Source organism: Anarhichas minor, unplaced genomic scaffold (genome assembly GCF_050575085.1).
Source record: "Anarhichas minor isolate MPS153535 unplaced genomic scaffold, ASM5057508v1 ptg000033l, whole genome shotgun sequence".
Lineage (NCBI taxonomy): Eukaryota > Metazoa > Chordata > Actinopteri > Perciformes > Anarhichadidae > Anarhichas > Anarhichas minor.
The window spans coordinates 10,422,642-10,442,500 of record NW_027466479.1 but is presented as its reverse complement, the minus strand read 5'-3'; the positions used below and the strand labels follow the sequence as shown (position 1 = coordinate 10,442,500).

Below are 19,859 nucleotides of genomic sequence, written 5' to 3'. Positions count from 1 at the left end.
ACTCCTCGTACTTGCCATAGGTCTCGTTCACCTCGTCGATGCGGATCTGCCTCAGGCATTGCTGGTTCTTCACAGAGATGGTCTCCAGTTTAGAGCGGAGCGGCTGGAACTCCTTGTCTAGAGGGTGGCCCTTGTTCGTATCAAGGCCCTTGCGAGCCACCCCAACCAGGGAGGAGACTATGCCAAAGATGGGGTCGATGGAGGAGGCGAAGGAAGACACCTTTTCCACGCAGCACAGCACCTTGACTGCAGTTTTCTTGATCTTTTCTGCATCAGCCATTACTGCTGCTTTTCCTCTGCCACGATAATGTTCGACACAAAGTAAGTTTATAGGCTGGAGAGAGAAAAATAACAAAACAATATGTTTAAAGTAGATCACAAATATATCTAGTATGTCTTTTAGACTGAATCTGTGCACAGAGGGTCTTTGCAATACCCTAAAAATGACGCTCATGGCTAACTCTCAGGTTGCTGGTGCTACAGCCCACATGTCACCAGCTGCTGCACAAAAGCCATATTGTAGAAGGTGTCCTCTTACGGTCTAATGTTACTGGCAACTGGTCACATGCAGGCTCATGTTGTCTGCAGGGATACACAGAGCTTCATCATGAGGAGGAAACTTGGGTTTAAAGTAAACAATAGTTTTGTTATTGATTCATCTGTTGTGAATTAGAATTGCTTATTATGTCCAAACAACAGCATGAAAGATATTTAGTTCAACAGCAAAAAATTAGAACCAGAAAATATACACACCGGTTACATTGTTGGCATTCCCAAGGTCAGAATTAAGCATTCAGTTCAAACTTAAAACCTTTTAACTACTAGGCCTGTTTTTAGCCCCCTGCTCGAAAATTGCATACTCCTACTCCTTTGAGTACACTACCCAAACTACAAGGTCTATTTTAATAATTTTGATGCTAGAATACTGGTAACACTTGTGAGATGTGTTGAATTGTGTAAATATTTTGTATACGTTACTGGTTAATATAGAAAAATAAGAGATTACACAGCTGAAATTGAAAACATTCAGCTCCGCCTGGAAAAAATGCACTTTCATTGATAAAAGGTTATTGAAATACTGCAGTTTGATCCCTAAAACTTTCCCAAGTCATAGCATAACTGATCAGTAGTTATTAAAAAATGGTTAAAGTGGAATAAAGTGAATAATAAGAGGTTTTAGTACAAAGGGGTCAGGCGAGGTCATCATTTTCGAACCAGCTGTTGCAGCTCTTACATTGTACTTTTACACACTATATAACTATATATTTCACTTTCTTTATCACTCATATGATTCAATACATCCAAATACAGATAATAGGAATCATATTCATATTCATAACATCATCAGAGCCAGTTTTGGCTGTCATCTGTAGGATTTTCTCATTTCATGTGTGTGTCTGTGGCTGGATCTCAGCCTATCCTCGGTCGATTTCCAAAAACAACCCCTCCTTCGACGTGTCACAGTCTGAGGAAGAGCCATGCCAAGTTTGGTGGTGATCGTCAAAAGCTTTCATGCAATAAAGTTGCCAGAAATGACGCGTGTACCCCGGCGGAAATTTCCGGTCGCAGGCAGTCTGACCACTCGCCCAAGCCTGCTTGACCGCTCTTATTCTGGAAACAAGTCGGAAGTCAACAGTATGCAGTTGGCAGCAATGACTACAGCTTTGGAACGGAAATTCCGCGACGTTATTATCTATATTTTCATAAAACTTGGGCACATACCTACGATTTTTTTCGGCGGAGTTCAGCATGAAGGTACGTTTGATCACTCACAACAGTTTAGTGTTTCTACGGATCGTAAAACAGAAGTTAGTTACGTGTTCCGCCACGTGTGCTAATGCTATTACATGCTTTGTATGACTGGGTAGCCGTTAGCATGAGGGTACAAACATTGATTTACTGTACTCATAGCGCCGATTTCTGGCCCGGATTTGGTGCTTTTATGCCACGATATTGTTTTACTTATATGAGTAGCCTATAGTTGTCTTTGGAGTGTATAAGAAGTGACTTATATGATGTTGTTGTCCACACGTTGCTATTTCATCCAAAAAAAAAAGTGGCCGTGTCCACACTACTGGCTAATAATCATTCGATTTTCCGCATTTGATTTGAGGTGCTCTGAGCCCGAGCGCCCCCCAATTGGGGAGCGCCCCCCAATTGGGGGGCGCTCGAAGGCAGAAGGTTTTAAACAAGAATTATTTTGAGAAATAATTTGACATATTGTTAATATAAAAAAGCACTTCATTTCAGCATGATAGAAATCTACAACTAGTTTCTGACCGAAAGCTATCTGTGATGCATCTTTCTCATAGTTTCGACATTAATCAATGTTGTCCTGCAAGAAAAATAACTCAGGGACCACAGTGGGTGTGTCTTCATAGTAACACAAGAAAGACAGGAAATAAACAAATGGTTACGTGTGGTGACCTTTGTTTAATCATCTTTATCAATTCAGATAACCTCCAGTGGCTATTTGGCACCTTGAACATTAGCTGGGGATGTATTACTTTGTTTGTTTTAGAGCCTGTTTCTCTCATTTCCTCATTTACAGTCCCACACATGCACATGAATCAACCATCTTTTCCTTTCATTTCATCCGTCAGTAGCTGCCTCAGTTATCACACAGAGTTTAAAACATCCTTCAGGTCAGAGATTAGAAAGCAACGATATGAAAGATGTTTACTCACCAGAGATTAAACAGCCGGAATCACTCTGTCTACTGAAGCCGTCTGACTTTCCTTTTTATCATTTTCCTCGCTAGTCAATAAGGACATCCCTTCCTGCCAAATAAGGGAGTGAGCACAAGGAAGCGACTCCTGCATGCCCTGTGCTGATTGGATGAGGGGAGTTCCTCCAGATGCACTGGCTGCCAGCTCTGATCACATGCAGTGAATGACAGGGTAAGCTTTTCATTGTGTTGTTTTACGCCACACCTTCCAATCTACAATGGTTGACCAGATACCAGCTATTATTAGACAATGTCTCACTTTATAACCAGGAAACAATCACTTTCTGAGTTTCACTGATAATGCTGTGAAGACTTTATTTACATTACGCGTCAAACTGAATTAAAAAACATAGCAAAGTTGATAATATTCCATATTTTATGTCCAGACATACATTTTATAAAGTCTTTTGGCAGTTTCGTTCACAGGGCACAAGGGTGTAAAGTGGCAGTTCACCCAAATTACAGAAGATATATTTTGTTATCAAGACAAGCAGATGAATTGCGATATATTTGCCAAGGATTAGAAATGCAAGTGAATGGAGATACATTGAATTTCGTTTGCAGTGCTTGCCAGACACAGTGTCACAGAAAAGGATCAGTTTCCACAGTGATTGTTTTTAAAATGCACCAGCACTTGTTGGCGTGTGACATGAAGCAGTCCGAACATAGAAATGGGACTGGAGTGCACTGATGTAACGCTTTTCTACCGTAACTGTTCGCCTCTCATTCACCTCTTCACATAGCCTTTGTAAATAAAATAGCAATAATTATAGTGACCACCAATACACAATAAGGATATAAGGTGCAACTAAAGGGCACAATAAACTGTAAGCAGCACATTAAACATCCCTTCAGTACAGCTCGCAAAAGGTATGCAGAGAATGAGGCTGAGAGGGATACAATGAAATTCAACAGAAGTATCAAGAGCTGGTTTTTCTGGAGGAGGGTGTGTGTGTGTGTGTGTGTGTGGAAGCGACTCCTGCATGCCCTGTGCTAATTGGATGAGGGGAGTTCCTCCAGATGCACTGGCTGCCAGCTCTGATCACATGCAGTGAATGACAGGGTAAGCTTTTCATTGTGTTGTTTTACTCCACACCTTCCAATCTACAATGGTTGACCAGATACCAGCTATTATTAGACGATGTCTCACTTTATAACCAGGAAACAATCACTTTCTGAGTTTCACTGATAATGCTGTGAAGACTTTATTTACATTACGCGTCAAACTGAATTAAAAAACATAGCAAAGTTGATAATATTCCATATTTTATGTCCAGACATACATTTTATAAAGTCTTTTGGCAGTTTCGTTCACAGGGCACAAGGGTGTAAAGTGGCAGTTCACCCAAATTACAGAAGATATATTTTGTTATCAAGACAAGCAGATGAATTGCGATATATTTGCCAAGGATTAGAAATGCAAGTGAATGGAGATACATTTAATTTCGTTTGCAGTGCTTTCCAGACACAGTGTCACAGAAAAGGATCAGTTTCCACAGTGATTGTTTTTAAAATGCACCAGCACTTGTTGGCGTGTGACATGAAGCAGTCCGAACATAGAAATGGGACTGGAGTGCACTGATGTAACGCTTTTCTACCGTAACTGTTCGCCTCTCATTCACCCCTTCACATAGTCTTTGTAAATAAAATAGCAATAATTATAGTGACCACCAATACACAATAAGGATATAAGGTGCAACTAAAGGGCACAATAAACTGTAAGCAGCACATTAAACATCCCTTCAGTACAGCTCGCAAAAGGTATGCAGAGAATGAGGCTGAGAGGGATACAATGAAATTCAACAGAAGTATCAAGAGCTGGTTTTTCTGGAGGAGGGTGTGTGTGTGTGTGTGTGTGTGGAAGCGACTCCTGCATGCCCTGTGCTGATTGGATGAGGGGAGTTCCTCCAGATGCACTGGCTGCCAGCTCTGATCACATGCAGTGAATGACAGGGTAAGCTTTTCATTGTGTTGTTTTACTCCACACCTTCCAATCTACAATGGTTGACCAGATACCAGCTATTATTCGACAATGTCTCACTTTATAACCAGGAAACAATCACTTTCTGAGTTTCACTGATAATGCTGTGAAGACTTTATTTACATTACGCGTCAAACTGAATTAAAAAACATAGCAAAGTTGATAATATTCCATATTTTATGTCCAGACATACATTTTATAAAGTCTTTTGGCAGTTTCGTTCACAGGGCACAAGGGTGTAAAGTGGCAGTTCACCCAAATTACAGAAGATATATTTTGTTATCAAGACAAGCAGATGAATTGCGATATATTTGCCAAGGATTAGAAATGCAAGTGAATGGAGATACATTGAATTTCGTTTGCAGTGCTTTCCAGACACAGTGTCACAGAAAAGGATCAGTTTCCACAGTGATTGTTTTTAAAATGCACCAGCACTTGTTGGCGTGTGACATGAAGCAGTCCGAACATAGAAATGGGACTGGAGTGCACTGATGTAACGCTTTTCTACCGTAACTGTTCGCCTCTCATTCACCCCTTCACATAGTCTTTGTAAATAAAATAGCAATAATTATAGTGACCACCAATACACAATAAGGATATAAGGTGCAACTAAAGGGCACAATAAACTGTAAGCAGCACATTAAACATCCCTTCAGTACAGCTCGCAAAAGGTATGCAGAGAATGAGGCTGAGAGGGATACAATGAAATTCAACAGAAGTATCAAGAGCTGGTTTTTCTGGAGGAGGGTGTGTGTGTGTGTGTGTGTGTGGAAGCGACTCCTGCATGCCCTGTGCTGATTGGATGAGGGGAGTTCCTCCAGATGCACTGGCTGCCAGCTCTGATCACATGCAGTGAATGACAGGGTAAGCTTTTCATTGTGTTGTTTTACTCCACACCTTCCAATCTACAATGGTTGACCAGATACCAGCTATTATTCGACAATGTCTCACTTTATAACCAGGAAACAATCACTTTCTGAGTTTCACTGATAATGCTGTGAAGACTTTATTTACATTACGCGTCAAACTGAATTAAAAAACATAGCAAAGTTGATAATATTCCATATTTTATGTCCAGACATACATTTTATAAAGTCTTTTGGCAGTTTCGTTCACAGGGCACAAGGGTGTAAAGTGGCAGTTCACCCAAATTACAGAAGATATATTTTGTTATCAAGACAAGCAGATGAATTGCGATATATTTGCCAAGGATTAGAAATGCAAGTGAATGGAGATACATTGAATTTCGTTTGCAGTGCTTGCCAGACACAGTGTCACAGAAAAGGATCAGTTTCCACAGTGATTGTTTTTAAAATGCACCAGCACTTGTTGGCGTGTGACATGAAGCAGTCCGAACATAGAAATGGGACTGGAGTGCACTGATGTAACGCTTTTCTACCGTAACTGTTCGCCTCTCATTCACCCCTTCACATAGCCTTTGTAAATAAAATAGCAATAATTATAGTGACCACCAATACACAATAAGGATATAAGGTGCAACTAAAGGGCACAATAAACTGTAAGCAGCACATTAAACATCCCTTCAGTACAGCTCGCAAAAGGTATGCAGAGAATGAGGCTGAGAGGGATACAATGAAATTCAACAGAAGTATCAAGAGCTGGTTTTTCTGGAGGAGGGTGTGTGTGTGTGTGTGTGTGTGGAAGCGACTCCTGCATGCCCTGTGCTAATTGGATGAGGGGAGTTCCTCCAGATGCACTGGCTGCCAGCTCTGATCACATGCAGTGAATGACAGGGTAAGCTTTTCATTGTGTTGTTTTACTCCACACCTTCCAATCTACAATGGTTGACCAGATACCAGCTATTATTAGACAATGTCTCACTTTATAACCAGGAAACAATCACTTTCTGAGTTTCACTGATAATGCTGTGAAGACTTTATTTACATTACGCGTCAAACTGAATTAAAAAACATAGCAAAGTTGATAATATTCCATATTTTATGTCCAGACATACATTTTATAAAGTCTTTTGGCAGTTTCGTTCACAGGGCACAAGGGTGTAAAGTGGCAGTTCACCCAAATTACAGAAGATATATTTTGTTATCAAGACAAGCAGATGAATTGCGATATATTTGCCAAGGATTAGAAATGCAAGTGAATGGAGATACATTGAATTTCGTTTGCAGTGCTTTCCAGACACAGTGTCACAGAAAAGGATCAGTTTCCACAGTGATTGTTTTTAAAATGCACCAGCACTTGTTGGCGTGTGACATGAAGCAGTCCGAACATAGAAATGGGACTGGAGTGCACTGATGTAACGCTTTTCTACCGTAACTGTTCGCCTCTCATTCACCCCTTCACATAGCCTTTGTAAATAAAATAGCAATAATTATAGTGACCACCAATACACAATAAGGATATAAGGTGCAACTAAAGGGCACAATAAACTGTAAGCAGCACATTAAACATCCCTTCAGTACAGCTCGCAAAAGGTATGCAGAGAATGAGGCTGAGAGGGATACAATGAAATTCAACAGAAGTATCAAGAGCTGGTTTTTCTGGAGGAGGGTGTGTGTGTGTGTGTGTGTGTGGAAGCGACTCCTGCATGCCCTGTGCTAATTGGATGAGGGGAGTTCCTCCAGATGCACTGGCTGCCAGCTCTGATCACATGCAGTGAATGACAGGGTAAGCTTTTCATTGTGTTGTTTTACTCCACACCTTCCAATCTACAATGGTTGACCAGATACCAGCTATTATTAGACAATGTCTCACTTTATAACCAGGAAACAATCACTTTCTGAGTTTCACTGATAATGCTGTGAAGACTTTATTTACATTACGCGTCAAACTGAATTAAAAAACATAGCAAAGTTGATAATATTCCATATTTTATGTCCAGACATACATTTTATAAAATCTTTTGGCAGTTTCGTTCACAGGGCACAAGGGTGTAAAGTGGCAGTTCACCCAAATTACAGAAGATATATTTTGTTATCAAGACAAGCAGATGAATTGCGATATATTTGCCAAGGATTAGAAATGCAAGTGAATGGAGATACATTGAATTTCGTTTGCAGTGCTTGCCAGACACAGTGTCACAGAAAAGGATCAGTTTCCACAGTGATTGTTTTTAAAATGCACCAGCACTTGTTGGCGTGTGACATGAAGCAGTCCGAACATATAAATGGGACTGGAGTGCACTGATGTAACGCTTTTCTACCGTAACTGTTCGCCTCTCATTCACCTCTTCACATAGCCTTTGTAAATAAAATAGCAATAATTATAGTGACCACCAATACACAATAAGGATATAAGGTGCAACTAAAGGGCACAATAAACTGTAAGCAGCACATTAAACATCCCTTCAGTACAGCTCGCAAAAGGTATGCAGAGAATGAGGCTGAGAGGGATACAATGAAATTCAACAGAAGTATCAAGAGCTGGTTTTTCTGGAGGAGGGTGTGTGTGTGTGTGTGTGTGTGTGTGGAAGCGACTCCTGCATGCCCTGTGCTGATTGGATGAGGGGAGTTCCTCCAGATGCACTGGCTGCCAGCTCTGATCACATGCAGTGAATGACAGGGTAAGCTTTTCATTGTGTTGTTTTACTCCACACCTTCCAATCTACAATGGTTGACCAGATACCAGCTATTATTAGATGATGTCTCACTTTATAACCAGGAAACAATCACTTTCTGAGTTTCACTGATAATGCTGTGAAGACTTTATTTACATTACGCGTCAAACTGAATTAAAAAACATAGCAAAGTTGATAATATTCCATATTTTATGTCCAGACATACATTTTATAAAGTCTTTTGGCAGTTTCGTTCACAGGGCACAAGGGTGTAAAGTGGCAGTTCACCCAAATTACAGAAGATATATTTTGTTATCAAGACAAGCAGATGAATTGCGATATATTTGCCAAGGATTAGAAATGCAAGTGAATGGAGATACATTGAATTTCGTTTGCAGTGCTTTCCAGACACAGTGTCACAGAAAAGGAGCAGTTTCCACAGTGATTGTTTTTAAAATGCACCAGCACTTGTTGGCGTGTGACATGAAGCAGTCCGAACATAGAAATGGGACTGGAGTGCACTGATGTAACGCTTTTCTACCGTAACTGTTCGCCTCTCATTCACCCCTTCACATAGTCTTTGTAAATAAAATAGCAATAATTATAGTGACCACCAATACACAATAAGGATATAAGGTGCAACTAAAGGGCACAATAAACTGTAAGCAGCACATTAAACATCCCTTCAGTACAGCTCGCAAAAGGTATGCAGAGAATGAGGCTGAGAGGGATACAATGAAATTCAACAGAAGTATCAAGAGCTGGTTTTTCTGGAGGAGGGTGTGTGTGTGTGTGTGTGTGTGGAAGCGACTCCTGCATGCCCTGTGCTGATTGGATGAGGAGAGTTCCTCCAGATGCACTGGCTGCCAGCTCTGATCACATGCAGTGAATGACAGGGTAAGCTTTTCATTGTGTTGTTTTACTCCACACCTTCCAATCTACAATGGTTGACCAGATACCAGCTATTATTAGACGATGTCTCACTTTATAACCAGGAAACAATCACTTTCTGAGTTTCACTGATAATGCTGTGAAGACTTTATTAACATTACGCGTCAAACTGAATTAAAAAACATAGCAAAGTTGATAATATTCCATATTTTATGTCCAGACATACATTTTATAAAGTCTTTTGGCAGTTTCGTTCACAGGGCACAAGGGTGTAAAGTGGCAGTTCACCCAAATTACAGAAGATATATTTTGTTATCAAGACAAGCAGATGAATTGCGATATATTTGCCAAGGATTAGAAATGCAAGTGAATGGAGATACATTGAATTTCGTTTGCAGTGCTTTCCAGACACAGTGTCACAGAAAAGGATCAGTTTCCACAGTGATTGTTTTTAAAATGCACCAGCACTTGTTGGCGTGTGACATGAAGCAGTCCGAACATATAAATGGGACTGGAGTGCACTGATGTAACGCTTTTCTACCGTAACTGTTCGCCTCTCATTCACCCCTTCACATAGTCTTTGTAAATAAAATAGCAATAATTATAGTGACCACCAATACACAATAAGGATATAAGGTGCAACTAAAGGGCACAATAAACTGTAAGCAGCACATTAAACATCCCTTCAGTACAGCTCGCAAAAGGTATGCAGAGAATGAGGCTGAGAGGGATACAATGAAATTCAACAGAAGTATCAAGAGCTGGTTTTTCTGGAGGAGGGTGTGTGTGTGTGTGTGTGTGTGGAAGCGACTCCTGCATGCCCTGTGCTGATTGGATGAGGAGAGTTCCTCCAGATGCACTGGCTGCCAGCTCTGATCACATGCAGTGAATGACAGGGTAAGCTTTTCATTGTGTTGTTTTACTCCACACCTTCCAATCTACAATGGTTGACCAGATACCAGCTATTATTAGACGATGTCTCACTTTATAACCAGGAAACAATCACTTTCTGAGTTTCACTGATAATGCTGTGAAGACTTTATTTACATTACGCGTCAAACTGAATTAAAAAACATAGCAAAGTTGATAATATTCCATATTTTATGTCCAGACATACATTTTATAACGTCTTTTGGCAGTTTCGTTCACAGGGCACAAGGGTGTAAAGTGGCAGTTCACCCAAATTACAGAAGATATATTTTGTTATCAAGACAAGCAGATGAATTGCGATATATTTGCCAAGGATTAGAAATGCAAGTGAATGGAGATACATTGAATTTCGTTTGCAGTGCTTTCCAGACACAGTGTCACAGAAAAGGATCAGTTTCCACAGTGATTGTTTTTAAAATGCACCAGCACTTGTTGGCGTGTGACATGAAGCAGTCCGAACATATAAATGGGACTGGAGTGCACTGATGTAACGCTTTTCTACCGTAACTGTTCGCCTCTCATTCACCTCTTCACATAGTCTTTGTAAATAAAATAGCAATAATTATAGTGACCACCAATACACAATAAGGATATAAGGTGCAACTAAAGGGCACAATAAACTGTAAGCAGCACATTAAACATCCCTTCAGTACAGCTCGCAAAAGGTATGCAGAGAATGAGGCTGAGAGGGATACAATGAAATTCAACAGAAGTATCAAGAGCTGGTTTTTCTGGAGGAGGGTGTGTGTGTGTGTGTGTGTGTGGAAGCGACTCCTGCATGCCCTGTGCTGATTGGATGAGGAGAGTTCCTCCAGATGCACTGGCTGCCAGCTCTGATCACATGCAGTGAATGACAGGGTAAGCTTTTCATTGTGTTGTTTTACTCCACACCTTCCAATCTACAATGGTTGACCAGATACCAGCTATTATTAGACGATGTCTCACTTTATAACCAGGAAACAATCACTTTCTGAGTTTCACTGATAATGCTGTGAAGACTTTATTTACATTACGCGTCAAACTGAATTAAAAAACATAGCAAAGTTGATAATATTCCATATTTTATGTCCAGACATACATTTTATAACGTCTTTTGGCAGTTTCGTTCACAGGGCACAAGGGTGTAAAGTGGCAGTTCACCCAAATTACAGAAGATATATTTTGTTATCAAGACAAGCAGATGAATTGCGATATATTTGCCAAGGATTAGAAATGCAAGTGAATGGAGATACATTGAATTTCGTTTGCAGTGCTTTCCAGACACAGTGTCACAGAAAAGGATCAGTTTCCACAGTGATTGTTTTTAAAATGCACCAGCACTTGTTGGCGTGTGACATGAAGCAGTCCGAACATAGAAATGGGACTGGAGTGCACTGATGTAACGCTTTTCTACCGTAACTGTTCGCCTCTCATTCACCCCTTCACATAGTCTTTGTAAATAAAATAGCAATAATTATAGTGACCACCAATACACAATAAGGATATAAGGTGCAACTAAAGGACACAATAAACTGTAAGCAGCACATTAAACATCCCTTCAGTACAGCTCGCAAAAGGTATGCAGAGAATGAGGCTGAGAGGGATACAATGAAATTCAACAGAAGTATCAAGAGCTGGTTTTTCTGGAGGAGGGTGTGTGTGTGTGTGTGTGTGTGTGTGTGTGTGGAAGCGACTCCTGCATGCCCTGTGCTGATTGGATGAGGGGAGTTCCTCCAGATGCACTGGCTGCCAGCTCTGATAACATGCAGTGAATGACAGGGTAAGCTTTTCATTGTGTTGTTTTACTCCACACCTTCCAATCTACAATGGTTGACCAGATACCAGCTATTATTCGACAATGTCTCACTTTATAACCAGGAAACAATCACTTTCTGAGTTTCACTGATAATGCTGTGAAGACTTTATTAACATTACGCGTCAAACTGAATTAAAAAACATAGCAAAGTTGATAATATTCCATATTTTATGTCCAGACATACATTTTATAAAGTCTTTTGGCAGTTTCGTTCACAGGGCACAAGGGTGTAAAGTGGCAGTTCACCCAAATTACAGAAGATATATTTTGTTATCAAGACAAGCAGATGAATTGCGATATATTTGCCAAGGATTAGAAATGCAAGTGAATGGAGATACATTGAATTTCGTTTGCAGTGCTTTCCAGACACAGTGTCACAGAAAAGGATCAGTTTCCACAGTGATTGTTTTTAAAATGCACCAGCACTTGTTGGCGTGTGACATGAAGCAGTCCGAACATAGAAATGGGACTGGAGTGCACTGATGTAACGCTTTTCTACCGTAACTGTTCGCCTCTCATTCACCCCTTCACATAGTCTTTGTAAATAAAATAGCAATAATTATAGTGACCACCAATACACAATAAGGATATAAGGTGCAACTAAAGGGCACAATAAACTGTAAGCAGCACATTAAACATCCCTTCAGTACAGCTCGCAAAAGGTATGCAGAGAATGAGGCTGAGAGGGATACAATGAAATTCAACAGAAGTATCAAGAGCTGGTTTTTCTGGAGGAGGGTGTGTGTGTGTGTGTGTGTGTGGAAGCGACTCCTGCATGCCCTGTGCTGATTGGATGAGGGGAGTTCCTCCAGATGCACTGGCTGCCAGCTCTGATCACATGCAGTGAATGACAGGGTAAGCTTTTCATTGTGTTGTTTTACTCCACACCTTCCAATCTACAATGGTTGACCAGATACCAGCTATTATTCGACAATGTCTCACTTTATAACCATGCTGTTTCCCCCTGTTTCAGACACATTATGCTATGTTAAACTAATCTGCATTGTCCTACCCCGTATTGAATTTCCTTAAATATTGTCAGACACAAACCATATTACCTGTTGACAGGCATCTTTCTACCACGTTTAATATTCAACATTGAAGGCAAGGAATGGAATCAAATAGTTTTCATGAGTTTATTGTTTATCTTGTGTCATCTCGAAAGCAGTTTCATGTAGCTCGGTTTAACATTAGGTATATTCAACAGAAGTATTAAGAGCTGTTACACAGCCTCATAACCTTTACTGCTACTCATGTTTTTTTTAAAATATAGATTGTTGGTTTTAGTGTGGATGAAATGGACTTCACAAATATACAACTTTATTCGACTAATAATTAGTGCATTTTAATTGAAGAGATTGTACAAAACTTCAGCATATATTGGCAAGTAACACAAAGCAACTGAAACATACAGTGGTCTCTTTGAAACAAAAACAACGATACACAATGTCGATACAATAACTAATATGCTGCAATAGGAATGATAATGAAAGCATGGCTTTGGTTTTATTACGATATATATATATATATATTATAACATATTTTGTCTTTTTTTCATTGGTCCACAGCTGAGAAGAGACATTGTTCTCTCTGATGGTCCGTGTTCAGGACGACTTGTCTTTGCACTGGCTGAGCACCTCCTGCATCTTGTCCTGGATGTCCTCCACCCTCTTGCCCCACTTCTCCCGCACCTCGTCCTCGTCATCCTCCGTAACAGCTGTGTAGGCCATGAGGGCGATGAGGCCCATGTGGAACAGGTTGGTGATGTGTGAACAGCGGCGCTCCATGATCTCCCGGTCGCCGTCGCAGTTGTCCAGGTACACCTTCAGCAGGGGTCTTCCAAACAGCGGCTTGGTACCCATCACGCCGCGGTAGTACACATCCAGGCTCGTGGTGCTCTTGTCCCTCTCGTAAATCTTCTCAAAGGCCTCCATGTAGCGCTGGGCGTTGTCTGGATCTTTCTTCACCTGTGCCACCATGTTGTTGAAGGCAGTGTACTGGTGCTTAATGTACTCCTCGTACTTGCCATAGGTCTCGTTCACCTCGTCGATGCGGATCTGCCTCAGGCATTGCTGGTTCTTCACAGAGATGGTCTCCAGTTTAGAGCGGAGCGGCTGGAACTCCTTGTCTAGAGGGTGGCCCTTGTTTGTATCAAGGCCCTTGCGAGCCACCCCAACCAGGGAGGAGACTATGCCAAAGATGGGGTCGATGGAGGAGGCGAAGGAAGACACCTTTTCCACGCAGCACAGCACCTTGACTGCAGTTTTCTTGATCTTTTCTGCATCAGCCATTACTGCTGCTTTTCCTCTGCCACGATAATGTTCGACACAAAGTAAGTTTATAGGCTGGAGAGAGAAAAATAACAAAACAATATGTTTAAAGTAGATCACAAATATATCTAGTATGTCTTTTAGACTGAATCTGTGCACAGAGGGTCTTTGCAATACCCTAAAAATGACGCTCATGGCTAACTCTCAGGTTGCTGGTGCTACAGCCCACATGTCACCAGCTGCTGCACAAAAGCCATATTGTAGAAGGTGTCCTCTTACGGTCTAATGTTACTGGCAACTGGTCACATGCAGGCTCATGTTGTCTGCAGGGATACACAGAGCTTCATCATGAGGAGGAAACTTGGGTTTAAAGTAAACAATAGTTTTGTTATTGATTCATCTGTTGTGAATTAGAATTGCTTATTATGTCCAAACAACAGCATGAAAGATATTTAGTTCAACAGCAAAAAATTAGAACCAGAAAATATACACACCGGTTACATTGTTGGCATTCCCAAGGTCAGAATTAAGCATTCAGTTCAAACTTAAAACCTTTTAACTACTAGGCCTGTTTTTAGCCCCCTGCTCGAAAATTGCATACTCCTACTCCTTTGAGTACACTACCCAAACTACAAGGTCTATTTTAATAATTTTGATGCTAGAATACTGGTAACACTTGTGAGATGTGTTGAATTGTGTAAATATTTTGTATACGTTACTGGTTAATATAGAAAAATAAGAGATTACACAGCTGAAATTGAAAACATTCAGCTCCGCCTGGAAAAAATGCACTTTCATTGATAAAAGGTTATTGAAATACTGCAGTTTGATCCCTAAAACTTTCCCAAGTCATAGCATAACTGATCAGTAGTTATTAAAAAATGGTTAAAGTGGAATAAAGTGAATAATAAGAGGTTTTAGTACAAAGGGGTCAGGCGAGGTCATCATTTTCGAACCAGCTGTTGCAGCTCTTACATTGTACTTTTACACACTATATAACTATATATTTCACTTTCTTTATCACTCATATGATTCAATACATCCAAATACAGATAATAGGAATCATATTCATATTCATAACATCATCAGAGCCAGTTTTGGCTGTCATCTGTAGGATTTTCTCATTTCATGTGTGTGTCTGTGGCTGGATCTCAGCCTATCCTCGGTCGATTTCCAAAAACAACCCCTTCTTCGACGTGTCACAGTCTGAGGAAGAGCCATGCCAAGTTTGGTGGTGATCGTCAAAAGCTTTCATGCAATAAAGTTGCCAGAAATGACGCGTGTACCCCGGCGGAAATTTCCGGTCGCAGGCAGTCTGACCACTCGCCCAAGCCTGCTTGACCGCTCTTATTCTGGAAACAAGTCGGAAGTCAACAGTATGCAGTTGGCAGCAATGACTACAGCTTTGGAACGGAAATTCCGCGACGTTATTATCTATATTTTCATAAAACTTGGGCACATACCTACGATTTTTTTCGGCGGAGTTCAGCATGAAGGTACGTTTGATCACTCACAACAGTTTAGTGTTTCTACGGATCGTAAAACAGAAGTTAGTTACGTGTTCCGCCACGTGTGCTAATGCTATTACATGCTTTGTATGACTGGGTAGCCGTTAGCATGAGGGTACAAACATTGATTTACTGTACTCATAGCGCCGATTTCTGGCCCGGATTTGGTGCTTTTATGCCACGATATTGTTTTACTTATATGAGTAGCCTATAGTTGTCTTTGGAGTGTATAAGAAGTGACTTATATGATGTTGTTGTCCACACGTTGCTATTTCATCCAAAAAAAAAAGTGGCCGTGTCCACACTACTGGCTAATAATCATTCGATTTTCCGCATTTGATTTGAGGTGCTCTGAGCCCGAGCGCCCCCCAATTGGGGAGCGCCCCCCAATTGGGGGGCGCTCGAAGGCAGAAGGTTTTAAACAAGAATTATTTTGAGAAATAATTTGACATATTGTTAATATAAAAAAGCACTTCATTTCAGCATGATAGAAATCTACAACTAGTTTCTGACCGAAAGCTATCTGTGATGCATCTTTCTCATAGTTTCGACATTAATCAATGTTGTCCTGCAAGAAAAATAACTCAGGGACCACAGTGGGTGTGTCTTCATAGTAACACAAGAAAGACAGGAAATAAACAAATGGTTACGTGTGGTGACCTTTGTTTAATCATCTTTATCAATTCAGATAACCTCCAGTGGCTATTTGGCACCTTGAACATTAGCTGGGGATGTATTACTTTGTTTGTTTTAGAGCCTGTTTCTCTCATTTCCTCATTTACAGTCCCACACATGCACATGAATCAACCATCTTTTCCTTTCATTTCATCCGTCAGTAGCTGCCTCAGTTATCACACAGAGTTTAAAACATCCTTCAGGTCAGAGATTAGAAAGCAACGATATGAAAGATGTTTACTCACCAGAGATTAAACAGCCGGAATCACTCTGTCTACTGAAGCCGTCTGACTTTCCTTTTTATCATTTTCCTCGCTAGTCAATAAGGACATCCCTTCCTGCCAAATAAGGGAGTGAGCACAAGGAAGCGACTCCTGCATGCCCTGTGCTGATTGGATGAGGGGAGTTCCTCCAGATGCACTGGCTGCCAGCTCTGATCACATGCAGTGAATGACAGGGTAAGCTTTTCATTGTGTTGTTTTACGCCACACCTTCCAATCTACAATGGTTGACCAGATACCAGCTATTATTAGACAATGTCTCACTTTATAACCAGGAAACAATCACTTTCTGAGTTTCACTGATAATGCTGTGAAGACTTTATTTACATTACGCGTCAAACTGAATTAAAAAACATAGCAAAGTTGATAATATTCCATATTTTATGTCCAGACATACATTTTATAAAGTCTTTTGGCAGTTTCGTTCACAGGGCACAAGGGTGTAAAGTGGCAGTTCACCCAAATTACAGAAGATATATTTTGTTATCAAGACAAGCAGATGAATTGCGATATATTTGCCAAGGATTAGAAATGCAAGTGAATGGAGATACATTGAATTTCGTTTGCAGTGCTTGCCAGACACAGTGTCACAGAAAAGGATCAGTTTCCACAGTGATTGTTTTTAAAATGCACCAGCACTTGTTGGCGTGTGACATGAAGCAGTCCGAACATAGAAATGGGACTGGAGTGCACTGATGTAACGCTTTTCTACCGTAACTGTTCGCCTCTCATTCACCTCTTCACATAGCCTTTGTAAATAAAATAGCAATAATTATAGTGACCACCAATACACAATAAGGATATAAGGTGCAACTAAAGGGCACAATAAACTGTAAGCAGCACATTAAACATCCCTTCAGTACAGCTCGCAAAAGGTATGCAGAGAATGAGGCTGAGAGGGATACAATGAAATTCAACAGAAGTATCAAGAGCTGGTTTTTCTGGAGGAGGGTGTGTGTGTGTGTGTGTGTGTGGAAGCGACTCCTGCATGCCCTGTGCTAATTGGATGAGGGGAGTTCCTCCAGATGCACTGGCTGCCAGCTCTGATCACATGCAGTGAATGACAGGGTAAGCTTTTCATTGTGTTGTTTTACTCCACACCTTCCAATCTACAATGGTTGACCAGATACCAGCTATTATTAGACGATGTCTCACTTTATAACCAGGAAACAATCACTTTCTGAGTTTCACTGATAATGCTGTGAAGACTTTATTTACATTACGCGTCAAACTGAATTAAAAAACATAGCAAAGTTGATAATATTCCATATTTTATGTCCAGACATACATTTTATAAAGTCTTTTGGCAGTTTCGTTCACAGGGCACAAGGGTGTAAAGTGGCAGTTCACCCAAATTACAGAAGATATATTTTGTTATCAAGACAAGCAGATGAATTGCGATATATTTGCCAAGGATTAGAAATGCAAGTGAATGGAGATACATTGAATTTCGTTTGCAGTGCTTTCCAGACACAGTGTCACAGAAAAGGATCAGTTTCCACAGTGATTGTTTTTAAAATGCACCAGCACTTGTTGGCGTGTGACATGAAGCAGTCCGAACATAGAAATGGGACTGGAGTGCACTGATGTAACGCTTTTCTACCGTAACTGTTCGCCTCTCATTCACCCCTTCACATAGTCTTTGTAAATAAAATAGCAATAATTATAGTGACCACCAATACACAATAAGGATATAAGGTGCAACTAAAGGGCACAATAAACTGTAAGCAGCACATTAAACATCCCTTCAGTACAGCTCGCAAAAGGTATGCAGAGAATGAGGCTGAGAGGGATACAATGAAATTCAACAGAAGTATCAAGAGCTGGTTTTTCTGGAGGAGGGTGTGTGTGTGTGTGTGTGTGTGGAAGCGACTCCTGCATGCCCTGTGCTGATTGGATGAGGGGAGTTCCTCCAGATGCACTGGCTGCCAGCTCTGATCACATGCAGTGAATGACAGGGTAAGCTTTTCATTGTGTTGTTTTACTCCACACCTTCCAATCTACAATGGTTGACCAGATACCAGCTATTATTCGACAATGTCTCACTTTATAACCAGGAAACAATCACTTTCTGAGTTTCACTGATAATGCTGTGAAGACTTTATTTACATTACGCGTCAAACTGAATTAAAAAACATAGCAAAGTTGATAATATTCCATATTTTATGTCCAGACATACATTTTATAAAGTCTTTTGGCAGTTTCGTTCACAGGGCACAAGGGTGTAAAGTGGCAGTTCACCCAAATTACAGAAGATATATTTTGTTATCAAGACAAGCAGATGAATTGCGATATATTTGCCAAGGATTAGAAATGCAAGTGAATGGAGATACATTGAATTTCGTTTGCAGTGCTTGCCAGACACAGTGTCACAGAAAAGGATCAGTTTCCACAGTGATTGTTTTTAAAATGCACCAGCACTTGTTGGCGTGTGACATGAAGCAGTCCGAACATAGAAATGGGACTGGAGTGCACTGATGTAACGCTTTTCTACCGTAACTGTTCGCCTCTCATTCACCTCTTCACATAGCCTTTGTAAATAAAATAGCAATAATTATAGTGACCACCAATACACAATAAGGATATAAGGTGCAACTAAAGGGCACAATAAACTGTAAGCAGCACATTAAACATCCCTTCAGTACAGCTCGCAAAAGGTATGCAGAGAATGAGGCTGAGAGGGATACAATGAAATTCAACAGAAGTATCAAGAGCTGGTTTTTCTGGAGGAGGGTGTGTGTGTGTGTGTGTGTGTGGAAGCGACTCCTGCATGCCCTGTGCTAATTGGATGAGGGGAGTTCCTCCAGATGCACTGGCTGCCAGCTCTGATCACATGCAGTGAATGACAGGGTAAGCTTTTCATTGTGTTGTTTTACTCCACACCTTCCAATCTACAATGGTTGACCAGATACCAGCTATTATTCGACAATGTCTCACTTTATAACCAGGAAACAATCACTTTCTGAGTTTCACTGATAATGCTGTGAAGACTTTATTTACATTACGCGTCAAACTGAATTAAAAAACATAGCAAAGTTGATAATATTCCATATTTTATGTCCAGACATACATTTTATAAAGTCTTTTGGCAGTTTCGTTCACAGGGCACAAGGGTGTAAAGTGGCAGTTCACCCAAATTACAGAAGATATATTTTGTTATCAAGACAAGCAGATGAATTGCGATATATTTGCCAAGGATTAGAAATGCAAGTGAATGGAGATACATTGAATTTCGTTTGCAGTGCTTGCCAGACACAGTGTCACA

The 19,859-nt window shown here is 40.6% G+C and overlaps 2 protein-coding genes across 2 annotated transcripts in view; both read right to left on the bottom strand.

Annotated features, from left to right (window-relative positions):
• LOC142965093 (protein rapunzel-like) overlaps positions 1-2,773 on the bottom strand; it is a 3,230-nt gene extending 457 nt beyond the window's left edge. Inside the window, exons 1-2 of the mRNA XM_076105817.1 lie at positions 2,688-2,773; positions 1-334 (exon numbers count right to left, since the gene is read on the bottom strand). The exon at positions 1-334 is cut by the window's left edge and continues 457 nt beyond it. Coding sequence (XP_075961932.1) covers positions 1-280 — 280 coding nt within the window. The 5' untranslated portion in view covers positions 281-334; positions 2,688-2,773. The remainder of the gene's footprint in view (positions 335-2,687) is intronic.
• Positions 2,774-13,414: 10,641 nt separating this feature from the next.
• Positions 13,415-16,632, bottom strand: LOC142965119 (protein rapunzel-like). Its single transcript, XM_076105872.1, has 2 exons — positions 16,559-16,632; positions 13,415-14,205 (listed from the first exon to the last, which is right to left on the bottom strand). The coding sequence occupies exon 2, from the start codon at positions 14,149-14,151 to the stop codon at positions 13,465-13,467; it is 687 nt and encodes a 228-aa protein (XP_075961987.1). The 5' UTR covers positions 14,152-14,205; positions 16,559-16,632; the 3' UTR covers positions 13,415-13,464.
• Between the last annotated feature and the right edge of the window lie 3,227 nt (positions 16,633-19,859).

What these genes read in the sequence shown, in the direction of transcription:
- LOC142965119 (XM_076105872.1), bottom strand. Translation starts at nt 14,151, where the DNA reads ATGGCTGATGCAGAAAAGATCAAGAAAACTGCAGTCAAGGTGCTGTGC.